This window comes from Taudactylus pleione, unplaced genomic scaffold, assembly GCF_031769625.1.
Source record: "Taudactylus pleione unplaced genomic scaffold, aTauple2 ptg000004l, whole genome shotgun sequence".
In the NCBI taxonomy this organism is placed as follows: Eukaryota; Metazoa; Chordata; class Amphibia; order Anura; family Myobatrachidae; genus Taudactylus; species Taudactylus pleione.
The window spans coordinates 2,848,716-2,867,567 of NW_028284407.1; the positions used below are offsets into that span (position 1 = coordinate 2,848,716).

At 44.7% G+C, this 18,852-nt stretch overlaps 1 protein-coding gene across 1 annotated transcript in view; it reads right to left on the reverse strand.

The window, feature by feature from the left end:
• Nucleotides 1-18,852, reverse strand: part of SLC25A12 (solute carrier family 25 member 12) — a 166,051-nt gene that overhangs the window by 35,076 nt on the left and 112,123 nt on the right. The window contains exon 11 of the mRNA XM_088470550.1: nt 15,484-15,636. Within this exon, the coding sequence (XP_088326676.1) occupies nt 15,484-15,636 (153 nt within the window). The remainder of the gene's footprint in view (nt 1-15,483; nt 15,637-18,852) is intronic.

The following is an 18,852-nucleotide window of genomic DNA, read 5'->3' on the forward strand; positions in this document are numbered from 1 at the left end:
ACAATGAGGGCATCCATGTCTAAGTTGTATTCTTTCCACAATGCAGAGAGATGGGCACGGAGAGATCTAGGGGACACGAAACCCTAAAGCAAAGAGTTTGTACATTCCGTTTTTGTTCTTTCATGTAATGAATGGCACATATAAGTAATATATTCATGATTGAGTACTGTGGAGCAGATTGAAAACCAAAAAGTTGATTTGCTTCCCAAGCCAAGTCTGTTCATTCATTACTGTATTTGTATATGTCATAAGATAAAGTCATTTATATACCAAAAAAAAAAAAAAATTAACACCAAAATTTGTATTCTTTATGGGTAGCATAATCTATATAATCTAATACGGTCTGTCCTGTACCCGACATGCGGCAGCCAGGGCGTGCGCCTCAGGAGTCAACGTGTCCACTGCAGAGATGGGACAGACTTCAGAGGACAGAGGAGGACCATTCTACAGGCACCAGGGACAGGAACAGAGTGGGGAGGGGGATGGACAGGTCAGGTGGCAGACCAAGGTGACCGAGCATATGACGGGTCCCTCTACTAATCTTAATATTGATATTCTGTTTCTGATAGCACAGGCTACAAAGAGCATACACACTGAAAGGACTCAATGTGGCATTGGTTTGGTGTTTGACAGAAACTAGACTCTGCTGAAGTTTGTTCCTCCAGTTTCAGATAATCAGCTTTTTGCTGAGAGATAAGGACCAATCAGCCCAGAAACATTAGCTTAGGCCAGCAATAATGTGGACATCAGAGTGATACAGGAGGAAGTATTATGAGTTTAGCTGTACAAGTCAGAGTATAGAGCTTGGCTGGGTTCAGTGAGTTAGTATATATTTGAGGTCAAGGTCACAAGCAGAGATGAAGACCAGAAAGTCAGTATGGTTTTCAATCTAAATGCTGCCGGTCTATATCCCGACACGAGAAGCCCGACGCCTATCTAAATCCAGATGCCGGGACGCCGAAGGACGACAGCTTGAACGAGGTAAGACCGGGGTGTCCTTAAGGGGCCTATCCATTAGCAGATAAATTGAACGACTGAATGATATATCGTTCAGTCGTTCAATTTATCTGCTAATAGATAGGCCCTGAACGATGACAGATGCGCACTCCCGTGGCCGAAAGATTTTATCTTTCGTCTCTCCAACATGTTGGTCAATTATCGCATATCGCTGCCAGATATTAGAAATATCTGGCAGCTATATGTGCGGTAAACGACGAACGATATTACCAGCAGCTACAAAGCGATGGAGAGAAAAAATCCACTTCCTGAATTAGGTCATGCGATATCGTTCATCTTTTGCAAAAATCTGTCATATTCATGACAGATATCTTTCAGCACAGCCACCGGAATTTTCAATAGATATCTTTTGTCTTTCGTCATTCATGAAAACATCTACTAATGGATAGGCCCCTTTAGCGTTAGGTTTAGGGAGTGTAGCTGGTTAGGTTTTGGGGTGGGGAAGGTTAGGGCTAGGGATAGGCACACCCCCAGGAGGGTTAGGTTTAGGGTGCTGGAAGGGGGGTTAGGTATAGGCACTCCAGGGGGGGGACTTAGGGTTAGGCACCCCTAATGGAGGGTTAAGGATGGGGGTGGCTAGGGTACTTACCAGCCGGCGTCGGGATCTCCTGCTGTCGGGCTTCTCGTGTTGGGATTTGAGCCGGCGGCTAAAGGGCAACTTGTAGCAATGTAGGTCACATGACATCAAGTGTTCCAAGAGGCAAGCGGGAGTTGTTGCCACAAAGCAGGGGGCATCCATGCACCCAACAGCACACAGCAGAGTAGCTGCTATCAGCTATGGACATCTGCGGTGAGCCTGGGATGAATAGTAAGCTATTGTTTTGGGGCAGGGGACTTTTGTACAATTATTGCTAGGGGTACCAGTCCCCTTATATGCACTTGTCCTTGAGGAATTCCATTATGAAATTGAATCCAGGAGAGGCAGGCTGTCCTTATTACAGTTCAGTATTTAAAGAAAAAATGTGCGCGGACCCCCATGTTTTTGTAAAACCACCCTCAAATTTTATGGTTTTGATTTTGGGTAAACCACCCTCAAGTGTTTTGGTTCAGATTCGGTTGCAAATTTTGATAAAAGCAGCTAAAATCATGTGATTTGAACCTGTGTACATGCAATCCAAAGCCCGAGATTCAGTTTTTAAATCAGAGTTACGAACTTACAGCAGAGCCGAGCCAGGATGTGGTTCTCCCCAGACCACCAAAAGTGATCCGAGCTGGGACTCGATTTGACTCGGAACCCCAAAGTTCGTGTGTGTTCAGAATAACTGAACTGCACACCTCTAATTTAAAAGGGAGAGGGCTGACCCCATTCAGGGAAGCTGCTTTTTAACAGATAGGATAGAGCAAGTCCAATACTCTGAGCTCAGTGAGGATTGGGTGGGGGAACCCAACACCAAACAATTACATGTGGTCCAGGGCACCTAACTAGCAGAAGTTGTACAAAGATGTATAATCCTAACACAGATAATAGCTGACATTTTATGAAAACCTGGAGGAACCGAGGCTGTACAGCAGTAGAGCACCAGTTTAAGCTGTAAATCCTGCAGACATGACATCAGATGAGTCAGGACACATCCAGCATTACAGGTCTTATATACAGTATATATGCCACAGTCACTGCTAGAATTCCTGGGCTTCTTTTGTTTCAACCACAACAGTAGTTTTGTAATTCGATTCCTCAGCAGTGGTAGAGACAGTAGTCTCATTAAAATGTAACATTGTTGTAATAATATTTAAACGCCATAAATTAAGGAAAAAAACAATGTTGATCAGTATCCTCTCCCAGCTGTACTGCAGATGTAGATTAACAGGCAGAAAATAAATCACTCACACATTCAGAACCACACAATACATTCCAGTCATTCAAAAGCCACCTAAAACCTTTAAGTCAATAAGAATAATTATTTTCATACAAACACAGATCTAAGAGAACTGGATGTGCGTACAGGTCTCCTACACACAGTTGGGGAAAGCCATTTGATGGTCAGCAGCGTGGCACAGGGGCACTATGTGTGATGGTTGTGTATGCGCTCATTGTGTTTGTGTGGGTTTCCTCTGGGTGCTCCGGATTCGTTCCAAAAACATGCATATGTATTTAGGGGGATGTAGTTGGCATCCCGGCGTGCAGGATGCCGACGGTCGGGATCCCGGCACCAGTATCCCGACCGTCGGCATCCAGAAGATAAGTATCGGGGTGCAGGGGGAGGGTAGCGTTAGCTAGCGGGGTTAGGCACTAGGGGGAGGGTTAGGCACCGGGGAGGGATGGTTAGGATTAGGGTGCGGGAAGGGGGAGGTTAGGTTTAGGCACTAGGGGGGTGAGGTTAGGTTTAGGCACCGGGGAGGGGGTGTTAGGTTTAGGGTGTGGGGCGGGGAAGGTTAAGGTTTAGGCACTAAGAAGGGGGGGGGGGTTCGGTTTAGGCACCGCAGAGGGTTGGTTAGGGTCGAGGATAGAAAAGTACTCAGAGTTATGTTCTATGGGTGTCGGGACCGTATTTAGACTAAGATCCAATGGGGCAGGGACTGATGTGAATAACGAATATTATCTGTATAGCACAGTATAATATACTGGCACTATGGAAATAGAACAACTGTAACAATAGTAATGATGGGCTGCCCCAATATTCCGCCTATTATTTCATTACAAACCAGTGGCTTATTATTTGTTTCTTAAAAGTTGTGTTATACACCGCACACATATTCTGCAGCGCTTTACAGAGAACACTTGGCCATTCAGATCAGTCCCTGCCTTAGTGGAGTTTACATTCTATGGTGTCAATCCAATTAGATGCGAGATCCTAAGCCTGCTAGTAAGTACCACTGGACGTGCACATTTCTGTTCTCAGCCCCATCAGGCCACGAATTACTGAGCTGTTGCCGGCGTTTCTATGCTGTTCTAACTGCAATTATCTCCCTTTGTTCCTAATTGGATTGACCTGTATAGGGGGATTCATCAAAGCTTGGAGAACAATAAAGTATCATCCAATCAGCTTCTATCATATTGCGCAAACAGCCTGTAAAATGGCAGTTAGGAGCTGATTGGTTGCTACTTTATTGCCCTCCAAGCTTTAAAAAATATCCCCTTATTCCCTAACACAACGCACACATATATACATTAAAGCAGTGGTTCCAAAACTTGCCAGGGTGCCTGATGGTCCAGTCCCAAATCAGATGAATTATGGTCAATGTGATTGTCAGCCACCGGCACTGGTTTTGCCAATCATAAAATATGTGGAACCACCACTGTGACCATCAACACATGAACTGGAGGACGACGGATAAGAAAATACTGAATTTACACATTTTTGCTAATTATCCCAATAGGACACTTTTGGCCTAGGCGTGCTTTGAATAAAATACTGAGACTTTAGGGCACCGTGATTCAAGAAAGTTTGGTAACCACTGCACTATGGTTACATTTCTGTTGGAATCTAATTAAACCACTGTTATGTTTCTGGATCACTGGGGTGCTTGAAAATGGGTACTAGCATATTTTTATGTCTATAAAGAAGTTATAGAAAAAGTGAAATTCCTCCGTCATACAAGCACCTGCAATCCCAAAAACACTTGGACCCTTCTTAGAGCACACCCAGGATCTTATTTCACTAGTTTTTGAAGTTGTCCCCCAACTTATTTCATTTTCGCCCAAAATTTCTAAGGCTATTTTTTGGGGTGTTCCAGGATTTAAATTTTCTTTGACCTTTGGGGGGGGGTGTTCTAAGGGTTTTGGGTGGTTTCATAACATCTGCACCCCAAAATATAGATTTTGCAGTTTTTTTTACTCCTGCTATTCTGTGGAGAAAAGGTTTTGCCTAATCCAATGCATAGCCTTTTCGCATAGGCGAAAACGGACTGGAATTGAATACGGAGATAAATTTTCGGGTGAAATTATCTCCAAGAAATAGGCGAAAATGGCTTATCGCTCCTAATTGAATACAGCCCTAAGAGAGAAAGTGGAAAGCGATAAAGCACCAACCAATCAGCTCCTAGCTGTCATATTTCTAGCACATCCTGTAAGTTGACAGTTAGGAGCCGATTATTTGGAACTATATCTCTCTCTCCGAGATTTGATACATCTCCCCTCTAAGACCTCAGTACTGTGAGGGAGTAATGCTAACCACTATGCCAGTCGTTCTGCCAGTTACTTAAATGAGTCATGAGGCAGTTTTTTCACAGTACCGTTGTCAAATAAAATTACTATAGTACAGACATACACAAGGGGCCAAATGTAATAAATCGCGATTTAAAGTAAAAATCCAACTCGGATCTTTGCGCATTGGTGCCGGGACTTGCAAATGTAATAGCCTGCGCTCTTTTGAGCTCGAGGCTACTACACTATGCAAGTATTTCCCTATGTAAACTAACACCTTTTAATGAGACTAGCATTAAAAGGTACGAGTTATACAGAAGCCATAACAGATCAGTGAGATCTGAGACGGTTTCTGTCTGTGTGTTTACAAAAAAAAAAAAAAAGGACGCGCACCCCCTCCCCAGAAGCATAACCAACACCGGGCTATATAAAACCTGTCCTGGCTCTAAAAATACAGCAGCCAAAATGCATAGGGGGCCCCTGTATATTAAGTACCAGCGCAGGGCTTTTCTGAGCCAGTCCTGGTTGTGGAAAAACACCGGACAAAACGGGTAAGGGTCCCTGTAATTTCCATAACCAGCACCAGACTATTTCTAGAGGGGGGGGGGGGTAATGCAATAGCCAGGTTTTCCCGGCCAAATCATTACCCCTGACCACTAGTCAGCCGAGGCCGTGGATCCCTGGGGAGGTGCCCCCCCCAATAAAGGGGTCCCCCTCTACAGGGAACCCCAGGCCTAGGCTGATAGCCTGGGGCTAGAAGTGTTAATATTGGTCTTTAGCTGTGGTACTACACGTCCCAGCAAGCCTCCCCCGCATGCTGGTACTTGGAGAACCACAAGTACCAGCATGCGGGGAATTACAGGCTAGCTGGTACATGTAGTTCCACAGACAAAGAAATACTTAAAAAAAAAACACAACACACACATGCACACTCACTATCACAATTACTCACCTAATATCCCTGTTGACATGTCCCCTTGTCCAGTAGGATTCCATAGGTGTACCTGTAATAAAAAAAAATCCATACCCACCTCTCCTATGCAATGTTTATGTCCTCTTCGATCCCTGTAGGCATCCAGGGGATTAAAAAAAATAAAACGCAAATACCCGAAACCATGCCGGACAGGAGGAAAGGTATGTGTTTCCACATACTTTTCCTCCGCGCGAATGACTGGGGCCCACATGTGCCCAGTCATTGCAGGAGCCGCCAGCCAATAAGCAGGTGTCTCCGTCGGAGCTGCTCACTGATAGGCTGACCGCACATAGCCTGTCTCCTCCATAGACTTCAATGGTGAGAAATCGCCATTGAAGTCTATGGTGGGAACAGCAACATTGTATCCAATGATGCAACCACAAGGTCCACATCAAGTAATCTGGATTCATGAATGAAAGGATTTTTCCAGCATCAAATGACTTAAATGTATTGGCTTGTATATGCTCTCCTGCATTACTCTTTCTGCGCTTTTAAGCTACACATTTATAGAATCAGGCAATGGTGTGTATCTTCTGTGTTCTGATATACAACACAAATCTACTCTTCAAATGCATGTGGACCAATGAAGAGAGGACAGGATCATAACAGGGAGATTAAATACATTGCAAAGCATAAAAGCAATATATTTAGTAAAGGAGGACCCATAAAAGACAATTTATTAATCTGCAGCCAGACAGCTACTTTAACTGCTCAATTACCAGTTAATTACCTATAGACTAAATATTCTAAACACAAAAGAACTGTAGGAAACGGTATGATTTACCGCCGGACGCCTGTCCGGCAGTTGGAATCCTGACAGCGGCTGCCCGACATGGGTGAAAATCCCGTTCATCCCTAAGGTAAGTATTCACTAACCTAATTCCCTCCCCTAACCCTCCTTAGGGGTGCCTAACCCTAACCTTCCACCCAGTGCCTAAACCTAACCCCCCCTCCCCCGCCACCTAAACCTAAGTCCCCCAGGGGGTGCCTAACCCTAAGTCCCCCAAGGGGGTGCCTAACCCTAAGTCCCCCCCCCCCCGGGAGCCCTAAACCTAAACCCCCCCCTGCGCTCGGCATCACTTCGTTCGGGAAGCTGGGCGCCGGTCTCCCGGCGTCAGTAAAATGACAGGCGTCTAGATGTAGACGCCTGTCATTTAACCCTCGCCGGGATAAAGCAGTCGGGAAGCCGGCTGTCGGGATGAGGTCCGCCGGCTTCCCGACTGCATACCGACCTGTATTCTATCACTCAATGTATACATAGGGTGTACGATCTCTTTAAAACACAAGAGAACAAAGCCCCATTTCCCAGCACAACTCAGTATTGTTGAGCTTCTCTGTGTGCTAATAAGCTTTCCCATTATTACCAAAAGTCTTTTAAAATAATGATGTACACTGGGTGATCTTACCAAAAAATAACCACAATATAGTTTATGGATTATGTGTAGGAGGACAGGCGATTTACATCTCCCTCACACCCCCCAGGTTAATAATTGGACAGGGCATGAGTATGAGGCTACAGTATCTCAGTTTAGGAGGAAAAGCATTAGCCAGATTACTTTACAGGGGAGGCAGATTTACAGGACTCAGCAAGGAATTGTATAGCACTTATTTGTGGGGCTTAAACAAGTTAAGATTGTATTTTATTGGCGTCAAAAGAATTAAAATGCAAATCACAATCTCACCTAATGTGACATTGGTGGTGGGATGATGATTTAAAGTTAACACTTATTGTTTTTACAGCCCTGGCGTTTCTTTTTAAAGGTGTGTTCTGCCAAAGACAGAGACGTACTCCCTTCACCAGAGTCTGCTCTCCCCATGTAATCAACTGGCTGGGCATAGGGTTAGGTACTCATGCATGATTCAATGCATCTTTTATCCAGAATAACTTTTTTTTTTTTTCATTGAACAAACTTTATTTTTTAGGAGTGTCCTTGTTTTTTTTGCTTAACCACATCTGCTCTCTGCAATGAGATGAGGCAAGTGATGTAAGTTGTATAAAACCAACAGGCTGCTCCAGTGGTCACTTCTGTGATGAGGATTGGTATGAAATACCGACAGTCGGGATCCTGGCGGTCAGAATACAGATGCCGGGATCCCAACAGGGTTAACATATCGACACTTGTTGGTCGGTATGCTAACCCTCCTCCTCTCCCTACCCTAACCCTCCCTCTTTGGTGCCTAATCCTAACCTCCCCCCCCCCAGTGCCTAAACCAAACCTTCCAGCACCCTAAACCTAGCCCTCCCCCTTAGTGCCTAACCCTAAGCCCTAACCCTATCCACCCCCCCCCCACTACGCTACTTACCTTCGGTATCCTGGCGGTTGGGATGCTGGTGCCAGGATTCTGACCGGCGTTGGTATTCTGGCGCCGGTAAAGTAAGCTTGAACATCCCGACCGCCGGGATGCCAAAATGTAATGTAATGTAAGCTTGAACATCCCGACCGCAGGGATGCCTGTGATGGCCAACAGTTTATGGGCTAGTTTAATCTCAAGCTTACCATACACTCAAAGTGCCTGAATGAACCATAGAGGAGGAGGATATGCGCTTTCAATCTCTTTAATTATTTTCTATATATGCAAATTTAATGTAGTTCTGGTTTAAAAAGGGTGACTCAACCGCCGGGGATTTAACGGTATAAAATAAAAATTGCTTTTTAGATGTTCATGTAAAAATATAAACACATTTAATGTTTCATTTCTCTGCAGCAATCTGGGAAAGATCAGAAAGAGTGACTTTACTACATAACATATTTGGATTCACTCTATAAAGAGAAAGGGAGTCAACCACCCAATGGCCTGCAGCATTATTCTTCTGCTGATAGACATAACAATACTGGGAGCCGCTCGGCCACTGGATCCATAAAATCAGGATTCCACAGTGAAAAAGGAATCGATTTGACATTATTTAATGGTGAACAATGATTTTCTGCCCCCCTCTTTATAGGGAATATAAATAACAAACCACTGGTGTACGAAGGACAAAACCGGAGAAGGGATGAACCTTTTCTTTTACCAAAAGGAAACCAGCCAATAGATAATAAAACTGCCTGGATTTTATCCCCATGTCAGTAATTTAAAAGGCTTCTATGTTGCAGAAAGGTAGTTATTAGTTGCAAGGGGAGTTGAAGAGAATACAAAAGACAGTGATCCTCCCTCCATGGTCTATGAATCACTGTAAGAGAACACCCACTGAATATGATGAAGGAGACAAGTCACAAGGTACAATAACACCCCTTCTCATCTTCTGTATGACAACAGACCCCTTCTGTGCCAGAAATGTTTCATTACGTGTGTGTGCTTTCCTTTAGTTACCCAATAAAAGTAAATAAGGAGCATAATATTTACTTTTTGATTACATTTTTGTAACATGTTCCTGAATGTGAGTTAAGGCCGGTTCCCCACTGGAGTTCTGAAAAGGCCAGTGGCACCCAAGTCAACCATGATGGCTTCATTAGAGCTTAAACCTGCAGTTGGGGAGGGGCGTGAGTGAAACGTAAGCGGAGCAGGCTGCGTTTAAAGACACTGCTGTACCACTGCCAAGCACAGATGCAAGTGGGAGGTGGGCATGGGGCAGTGGCGGAACCACCAAGAGTGCCAGGTTTTGTGGGGGCTACAGAATTAAGGTGAGGGTGGGTCTTGCTATGGCAGATCCCCCAAGAGAAACCTGCGCAAGCCTCCACTACAAACCCGAGCACCAGTAGCACTCCCCGAGCTTCCCAAATGCTCGAAAAAGCTACAGTAGCATTGCTGGCTAAGGTGACATGGTCCAAAAAAAAGTCTGTACGTGTTCCACATAATGGTATTCATATCTACATAATCAGATATGTATTGGAGCTTAATAAATGTCCAATTAGAAAATAAGGTTCTTGTACCTACAATTGTGAATGGGGTGGAGATCGTTGAGGGTGGGAGCAAACCATAGCAATGGCGATTCTTCCAATCAGCAGCTTACGCACGGTTTATAGAAGTGTTTATATAAATCAAATTGAAAAGTTTACAGAATGGGGTTTGTGTGCCTTTAACAATAGAGCCACCCGCATGTGAAATATAAATGCCCCGTAAGAACACAGAATATTAGCAAAATGTATATTTAAATTCTTAGCATATTTATAACAGCAGATATGCTACATGCTTCAAGCTTATGAAACAAAATAAGACTTTCTATTCAATACCACCACTGCCATTCAGTCTAATTCACGTCTGAAGGTGTTATGTATGGTACATACTGCCATGCAGCGTTTCAAGCACTCCCACGCCATCCATTAATATTACAATGTGGAACACAGCCGCTGTAGACTAAATTCTTTTGTCATCATTATAACAGCCAAAGACGCAGGGGCGTAACCATAAATGTTTACTTTTGAAAATGCACTTTAAAATATAGCCAGCACAAACATATTATTCCTAAAAATACTGGAGCATTTTACGGCTCAACATTATTTGCAATAGACAAAAAGAAAAAAAAAAAAAGACTTTTAAAGAACATTGACCTTAAAAAAGGGCAAGATTGCTGTAGAATCACTTTAACACACCTCTCCCAATCCCATTCTATGTAGGCACTGCACGTAAGGAACCACAACAGTTTCCTTGTCAATGCAGCATTGCTAATCTATACTAATATAATAAGAACGTTGTGTCCGTCTGTTTGTTACAAGTTGGCGCAAAAATGACTGAACCGGTTTTCATGAAAACGGCATCATTGTGTAGTGGAAACTCATAGAAATAACCTGCACTTTGTTTAATGTCAATTGGTCAAGTTAAAGCTGAGCAATATCAAAAAACTAATTTATTGACATAATCAGTGCAAGAGAATGTTGTGGAACCCTGCGTGCCGCCAAAAAGGGGTGGGGGGGGAGAGGTGCTTTGGGCCCATGCTCACTTGAATAGGAGAGGTTACACAGCAGTCTTTGCACGGGCACACAGTGACATTGGTGTGAGTGGCGGGTGAATAGGATAGGCTACATAGCAGTCTTTGCACGGGCACACAGTGACATTGGTGTGAGTGGTGGGTGGATAGGGTAGGCTACATAGCAGTCTGTGCACAGGGCACACAGTGACATTGGTGTGAGTGGTGGGTGGATAGGGTAGGCTACATAGCAGTCTGTGCACAGGGCACACAGTGACATTGGTGTGAGTGGTGGGTGAATAGGATAGGTTACATAGCAGTCTTTGCACGGGCACACAGTGACATTGGTGTGAGTGGTGGGTGGATAGGGTAGGCTACATAGCAGTCTGTGCACAGGGCACACAGTGACATTGGTGTGAGTGGTGGGTGAATAGGATAGGCTACATAGCAGTCTTTGCACGGGCACACAGTGACATTGGTGTGAGTGGTGGGTGAATAGGATAGGCTACATAGCAGTCTTTGCACGGGCACACAGTGACATTGGTGTGAGTGGTGGGTGGATAGGGTAGGCTACATAGCAGTCTGTGCACAGGGCACACAGTGACATTGGTGTGAGTGGTGGGTGGATAGGGTAGGCTACATAGCAGTCTGTGCACAGGGCACACAGTGACATTGGTGTGAGTGGTGGGTGAATAGGATAGGTTACATAGCAGTCTTTGCACGGGCACACAGTGACATTGGTGTGAGTGGTGGGTGGATAGGGTAGGCTACATAGCAGTCTGTGCACAGGGCACACAGTGACATTGGTGTGAGTGGTGGGGGAATAGGATAGGCTACATAGCAGTCTTTGCACGGGCACACAGTGACATTGGTGTGAGTGGTGGGTGGATAGGGTAGGCTACATAGCAGTCTGTGCACAGGGCACACAGTGACATTGGTGTGAGTGGTGGGTGGATAGGGTAGGCTACATAGCAGTCTGTGCACAGGGCACACAGTGACATTGGTGTGAGTGGTGGGTGAATAGGATAGGTTACATAGCAGTCTTTGCACGGGCACACAGTGACATTGGTGTGAGTGGTGGGTGGATAGGGTAGGCTACATAGCAGTCTGTGCACAGGGCACACAGTGACATTGGTGTGAGTGGTGGGTGAATAGGATAGGCTACATAGCAGTCTTTGCACGGGCACACAGTGACATTGGTGTGAGTGGTGGGTGAATAGGATAGGCTACATAGCAGTCTTTGCACGGGCACACAGTGACATTGGTGTGAGTGGTGGGTGGATAGGGTAGGCTACATAGCAGTCTGTGCACAGGGCACACAGTGACATTGGTGTGAGTGGTGGGTGAATAGGATAGGCTACATAGCAGTCTTTGCACGGGCACACAGTGACATTGGTGTGAGTGGTGGGTGAATAGGATAGGCTACATAGCAGTCTTTGCACGGGCACACAGTGACATTGGTGTGAGTGGTGGGTGGATAGGGTAGGCTACATAGCAGTCTGTGCACAGGGCACACAGTGACATTGGTGTGAGTGGTGGGTGAATAGGATAGGTTACATAGCAGTCTTTGCACGGGCACACAGTGACATTGGTGTGAGTGGTGGGTGGATAGGGTAGGCTACATAGCAGTCTGTGCACAGGGCACACAGTGACATTGGTGTGAGTGGTGGGTGAATAGGATAGGCTACATAGCAGTCTTTGCACGGGCACACAGTGACATTGGTGTGAGTGGTGGGTGGATAGGGTAGGCTACATAGCAGTCTGTGCACAGGGCACACAGTGACATTGGTGTGAGTGGTGGGTGAATAGGATAGGCTACATAGCAGTCTTTGCACGGGCACACAGTGACATTGGTGTGAGTGGTGGGTGGATAGGATAGGCTACATAGCAGTCTGTGCACAGGGCACACAGTGACATTGGTGTGAGTGGTGGGTGAATAGGATAGGCTACATAGCAGTCTTTGCACGGGCACACAGTGACATTGGTGTGAGTGGTGGGTGGATAGGATAGGTTACATAGCAGTCTGAACACAGTGACATTGGTGTGAGTGGTGAGTGAATAGGATAGGCTACATAGCAGTCTGTGCACAGGGCACACAGTGACATTGGTGTGAGTGGTGGGTGAATAGGATAGGCTACAAAGCAGTCTTTGCACGGGCACACAGTGACATTGGTGTGAGTGGTGGGTGGATAGGATAGGCTACATAGCAGTCTGTGCACAGGGCACACAGTGACATTGGTGTGAGTGGTGGGTGAATAGGATAGGCTACAAAGCAGTCTTTGCACGGGCACACAGTGACATTGGTGTGAGTGGTGAGTGAATAGGATAGGCTACATAGCAGTCTGTGCACAGGGCACACAGTGACATTGGTGTGAGTGGTGGGTGAATAGGATAGGCTACAAAGCAGTCTTTGCATGGGCACACAGTGACATTGGTGTGAGTGGTGGGTGGATAGGATAGGCTACATAGCAGTATGAACACAGTGACATTGGTGTGAGTGGTGAGTGAATAGGATAGGCTACATAGCAGTCTGTGCACAGGGCACACAGTGACATTGGTGTGAGTGGTGGGTGAATAGGATAGGCTACAAAGCAGTCTTTGCATGGGCACACAGTGACATTGGTGTGAGTGGTGGGTGGATAGGATAGGCTACATAGCAGTATGAACACAGTGACATTGGTGTGAGTGGTGAGTGAATAGGATAGGCTACATAGCAGTCTGTGCACATGGCCAGGGGCATATCTACCCATTGGCCAGGATGGCACTCGCCAGGGGCGCCGACCAAAGGGGGGCGCTGTCCGGCTGTGCCACCTACAGCCAAGGGGTGGACAAGTTCCCCGGCCCCACAAGTGTAGGGCAGACCGCAGTGAGAGCGGTCTGCCTTACACAGTCTACAAACACAGAGCCGCCAGCGGCGGCTGTGTGTTTGTAATAGCAGCCAGCCAATGAGAGTCACACAGACTCTCATTTGCTGCTGCGTCGTCCGCGGAGGGAGCCAGCTGGAGTTCACACATGAGCTCCGTGTGATGGGAGAGACGTCACATGTCATGACGTCTCTCCCATGCAGGAGAAGAGCGGGCCGGGACTCAGAGTGGACAGCGGCAGTCACGTCAGGAGCGGGGATCAGGTAATTTGATTTTTTTTTGTTCTTTGTGTGTGTGTGTAAGCCTGGCTCTATGGGGGGGAGGCACTGAAATAGGGAGCGGCCGCTACTAGGGGTACTTTATGGGGGGGACTACTACTGGGGGCACTGTATAGGGGGGACTACTACTGGGGTCTACTGCTGGGGGCAATGTATAGGGAGGCTACTACTGGGGGCAATGCAGCATAGGGGGGGAGGTAGGGGGGCGCTTGGATCCCTAGATACACCCCTGCACATGGCACACCGTGACATTGGTGTGAGTGGTGAGTGAATAGGACAGACTACATAGCAGTCTTTGCACGGGCACACAGTGACATTGGTGTGAGTGGTGGGTGAATAGGATAGGTTACATAGCAGTCTGTGCACAGGGCACACAGTGACATTGGTGTGAGTGGTGGGTGGATAGGATAGGCTACATAGTCTGTGCACAGGGCACACAGTGACATTGGTGTGAGTGGTGGGTGAATAGGATAGGTTACATAGCAGTCTGTGCACATGGCACACAGTGACATTGGTGTAAGTGAATAGGATAGGCTACACAGCAGTCTGTGCACAGGGCACACAGTGACATTGGTGTGAGTGGTGGGTGAATAGGATAGGTTACATAGTCTATGCACAGGGCACACAGTGACATTGGTGTGAGTGGTGGGTGAATAGGATAGGCTACATAGCAGTCTTTGCACGGGCACACAGTGACATTGGTGTGAGTGGTGGGTGAAGGCGCTGTGGCTACCAGTCTGTATAGCGCTGCTGGTCACTTGGGCCAGTCCCGCAACAGAGCCCCTATGCAAAGCAATACAACTAGAATACCTAAAAAAAAAAAGGCAGAAGCGATCTAACAGTAGACGAAGCCACGAGCAACAACTAGTTATTTAAATACTATGTTTGCGTTACCTGAATGCAACTAAGGTTAGGAATATCTGCAAGAAAGCGTGTGACATTTGCAATATTGTATGCTGTCCTGCCAGCAGCTTCAGTGTATTCCATCTTACTTGCCTATAGCTATATACGGAAACATAGCCCAGTTGCATAACATGACGACTTCATTATTGTGGACTATTACAAAGAATGTCACAATCCAGCTGCTGTACCTAGAACAAACATGTGCCCTTTTGAAAAAGTTACCCCCTTGTCATGCTAAAATGGGCAAGTGGCTGTAAAGCTGCTTTCCAAGTGTCAATCCCACTAGTAGAAAACTAGAATAAGTCAACTCTGATTTTAAGAGGAATTTTCCCCAGGAAGTATAACACTGGTAAGTCAGCTGTGCAATCCATCAGATGTGCGACAATTATTATCGGCCATCAGCTGCAAATATCTGTCAGCAAAGTCTGATATCGCAATTCATTATATAAACACTAAATTGCAAAATAAAATATACACAGTTGCAATAGTCATCAGTATAGATAACTGCAGTAACCTACCTCTGTAGAGTCCAAAAAAGCCCTCATAGCGTAACACTTTTTTAAAACAGTCAAAACTGTTTTTATACACCAGCTCTCCAACAAATGAGGACCGCTGGTTCTGCATCCGTGTCTTCACAAGGTCTATAGGATAAACGGCAGTAGCTCCCACAGCTGTAAATGACAAACAAGGAAAAATATAATTCATTACTGATATATGTTGTTACATTTTAATGTCATCAATATTTAATGTTGTATGTATGTATGTATGTATATGATTCAGCAAAAATTCAGCACTCAAAGTAATAAAAATACCTTACCCCGCTGCTCTCCATACACAGTATACCATTGATGGCGGCACTCAGGGATTTAAATAAAGATGCAACTGTCAGTTTGGTCAACGTTTCAATGCAGAAGGACTTTCGTCAGGACATGTCAATGGTATACTAATATATATATATATATATATATATATATATATATATTATGGCTTGAGCATTCTATTTACCTTGACAAAGGTCCCACATGGGATCGAAACGTCGGACATAGCCTGAATATTTTGACACTGGTGGTATGTAACAAATAAAAATAACTATTTACCTTCTGAGATGGTGAGTGCCTTCTGAATTTGAATTTTTTTGTATACAAGTGAACCTAATTTTTTGTGAGGTTGCACCCCAAATGAATGAAAATATCGCCGTGCGGGCTCCCTTGGACTCTATATTATATATATATATATATATATATATATCATATACACACAGAGCTAACAGCCAGCACTCCAAATGCTTCACTAGAAACTTGCGCCCGGTGCCCTCCTGGTTACCTTTCCTTGCAGGGAAAGGAAAAGACATATATTGGAAAAAGGGTATCCTGAAGCAAGAACCTATAAAGAAGTTCGGAAACATCGATACAAACTTTACCAAGAGTGCATTGTCCATCTGCTATCTTGACTGACATAGCTGCTTTGATATACCCAATAAGCAGGGGTGTAGCGAGGGTGGTTCTAGTGGAGCATGAGCACCGGGCGCCAATATGGACAGAGGGCGCCATCCAGGGTTCCGGAATTCATGCGGCGCTGCACAGTGTGATGGCCGCCTGTTAGTTTTATCTCGGTTGTTTGCTCTATATCCTAAATAAGTTACGGATCTGAGATCCATTTCTACATTTCATGCTCCTTCAAGCTGCCCAGATTGCCTCCGCTCCGGCCCTCCCTCTTCTGTGATCATCTTCTGTCACCTCCCCTTTCCTGTCAGATTGATTACATTCACTTCTCACCTCTTTAATTCCCTCCCTTCTCTACCCTGTGATCAGCTCTTTGCCCCTCCCCTCTTCTTTCTTATTGGTTTGTCACTACCCCTCTCTGATCGACTCTTCCCCTCCCCTCTCCTTTCTTATTGGTTTCTGTCACCTTCCCTCTCTGATCGACTCTTTGCCCCTCCCTTCTCCTTTCTTATTGGCTTTTGTCACTGGCCCCCTCTGATTGGCACTTTATTCTCCCCTCTCCTCGTTCTGTGCTTCAAAGGACTTAAAAGTGACACATATGAGGTAAAGTCCTAAACTTTAAATATAAGGTATGAGTTTAAAAAAAAATCACTGTTTTGCTATTTAAAGTAATAGTGGCGTTCCCAGGCCTGACCACACAGTGTTATTTGAAAGGTCTTTAAAAAAATATTAGGAGACCTGATATAATAATAATGGTGGTAGACAGAACATGTTTAGTAGTACTCACATTAATATAGGTACAATGTATATTTGTGAAGTAGGAGCATAGCTGAGAATGGAGCTTCCTATAGGTGTCCCCACTCCAGCGATAGCTGCTCGGGGCAGTAACTGCAGTAATAAGCTGTGCACCCTGTGATATCTCACTCTAGCACATGTATTCTGTCAATTTAAGTTAAATGATCAGAATATATAATACAATCTCCTCAATTGACTAATAACAATGATTCAAAAGGAGATAAAAGTCAGATCCTAGGTGTTATACATAAAAAAAAGCAGTGCCAAAGCAGCTACTCCTTAATGGGGTAGATGTATGAAGCAGTAAAAGAGTGGAGAAGTGTGCTAGTGGAGAAGTGACTCATGGCAACCAATCAGCTTCTACCTATCATTTTATAGACTGTGCTTGATAAATGCAACCTCAAAGCTGATTGGTTGCCAAGGGCAACTTCTTCACTGGCAAACCTCCACTCTTTTCAGTGCTTCATACATCTACCCCAATGTCAGATAGTGCATCACTGAAGCATTCCATTCCCTCAATGCCCAGCGTGATACTGCCACTGTTTGCTGTTTTTCTCTTCACCTCAATATTCCCCCGCAGGCTGGCCATAGCCCACTGGCACAGTTCAGTACAGGGAGGGGGGCGCTATGACATGCACTTTCCCCAGGCGCCATGGTTCCACACTACTCTTCTGCAAATAAGTAACATACCTGTTTACTAAGAAGTTTCTTATACATCTGCTGCTAAATATGCTAATGTAGTTTACTATGGATATTTAAATACAACTTTCTTGCAACTAGCAGTGGTGAGCTGGTCTCTATCTTACATATATTATGTTTGATATCAATGCCTATTGAATTACTATGTGACTTCAGCACCCAATGACAATTTGAGCCAGGTTTGTGTGTGTTTTTTTTCTGTGACATAGATAGAATACAAAACACACATATATATATATATATATATATATATATATATATATATATATATACACACACACACATATATATATATATATATATACACACACACAAATATATGCAGGTTGAGTCTCCCATATCCAAAATGCTTGGGACAAGGGCTATTTTTGATATCGGAGTATTCCGTATTTTGCAATATTTGCATACTATAATGAAATGTCTTGGGAATGGGACCCAAATCTAAACACAGAATACATTTAGGTTCTATATACACCTTATACAGACAGCCTGCAGGTCATTTTATACAATTTTTTAAATCATTTTGTGCATTAAAAAGTTTGTGTACATACATGAAATTCATTTGTATTTCATATACACCCTATACACACAGCCTGAAGGTTATTTTATATTGTGTTTTAATAATTTTGTGCTTTAAACAAAGGTTGTGTACATTGAACCATCAGAAAGCAAAGGTTTCACGTCATGCTAAAAATATTCCATATTTCTCACATAACTATAATCCAAAAAACTTGCTCAGGTGCCTTCCTTTATAGGGAACAGCGTCCCCACAATACAAATCCGAATAAGGCGGCACTCAGAGTCCATGTATTAATATAAATAGGTGGTGTTTATTCACACATTCATCAACGTTTCGGGGCAATCTGCCCCTTCTTCAGGATGACCTGAAGAAGGAGCAGTTGGCCCCGAAACGTCGATGAATGTGTGAATAAACACTACCTATTTATATTA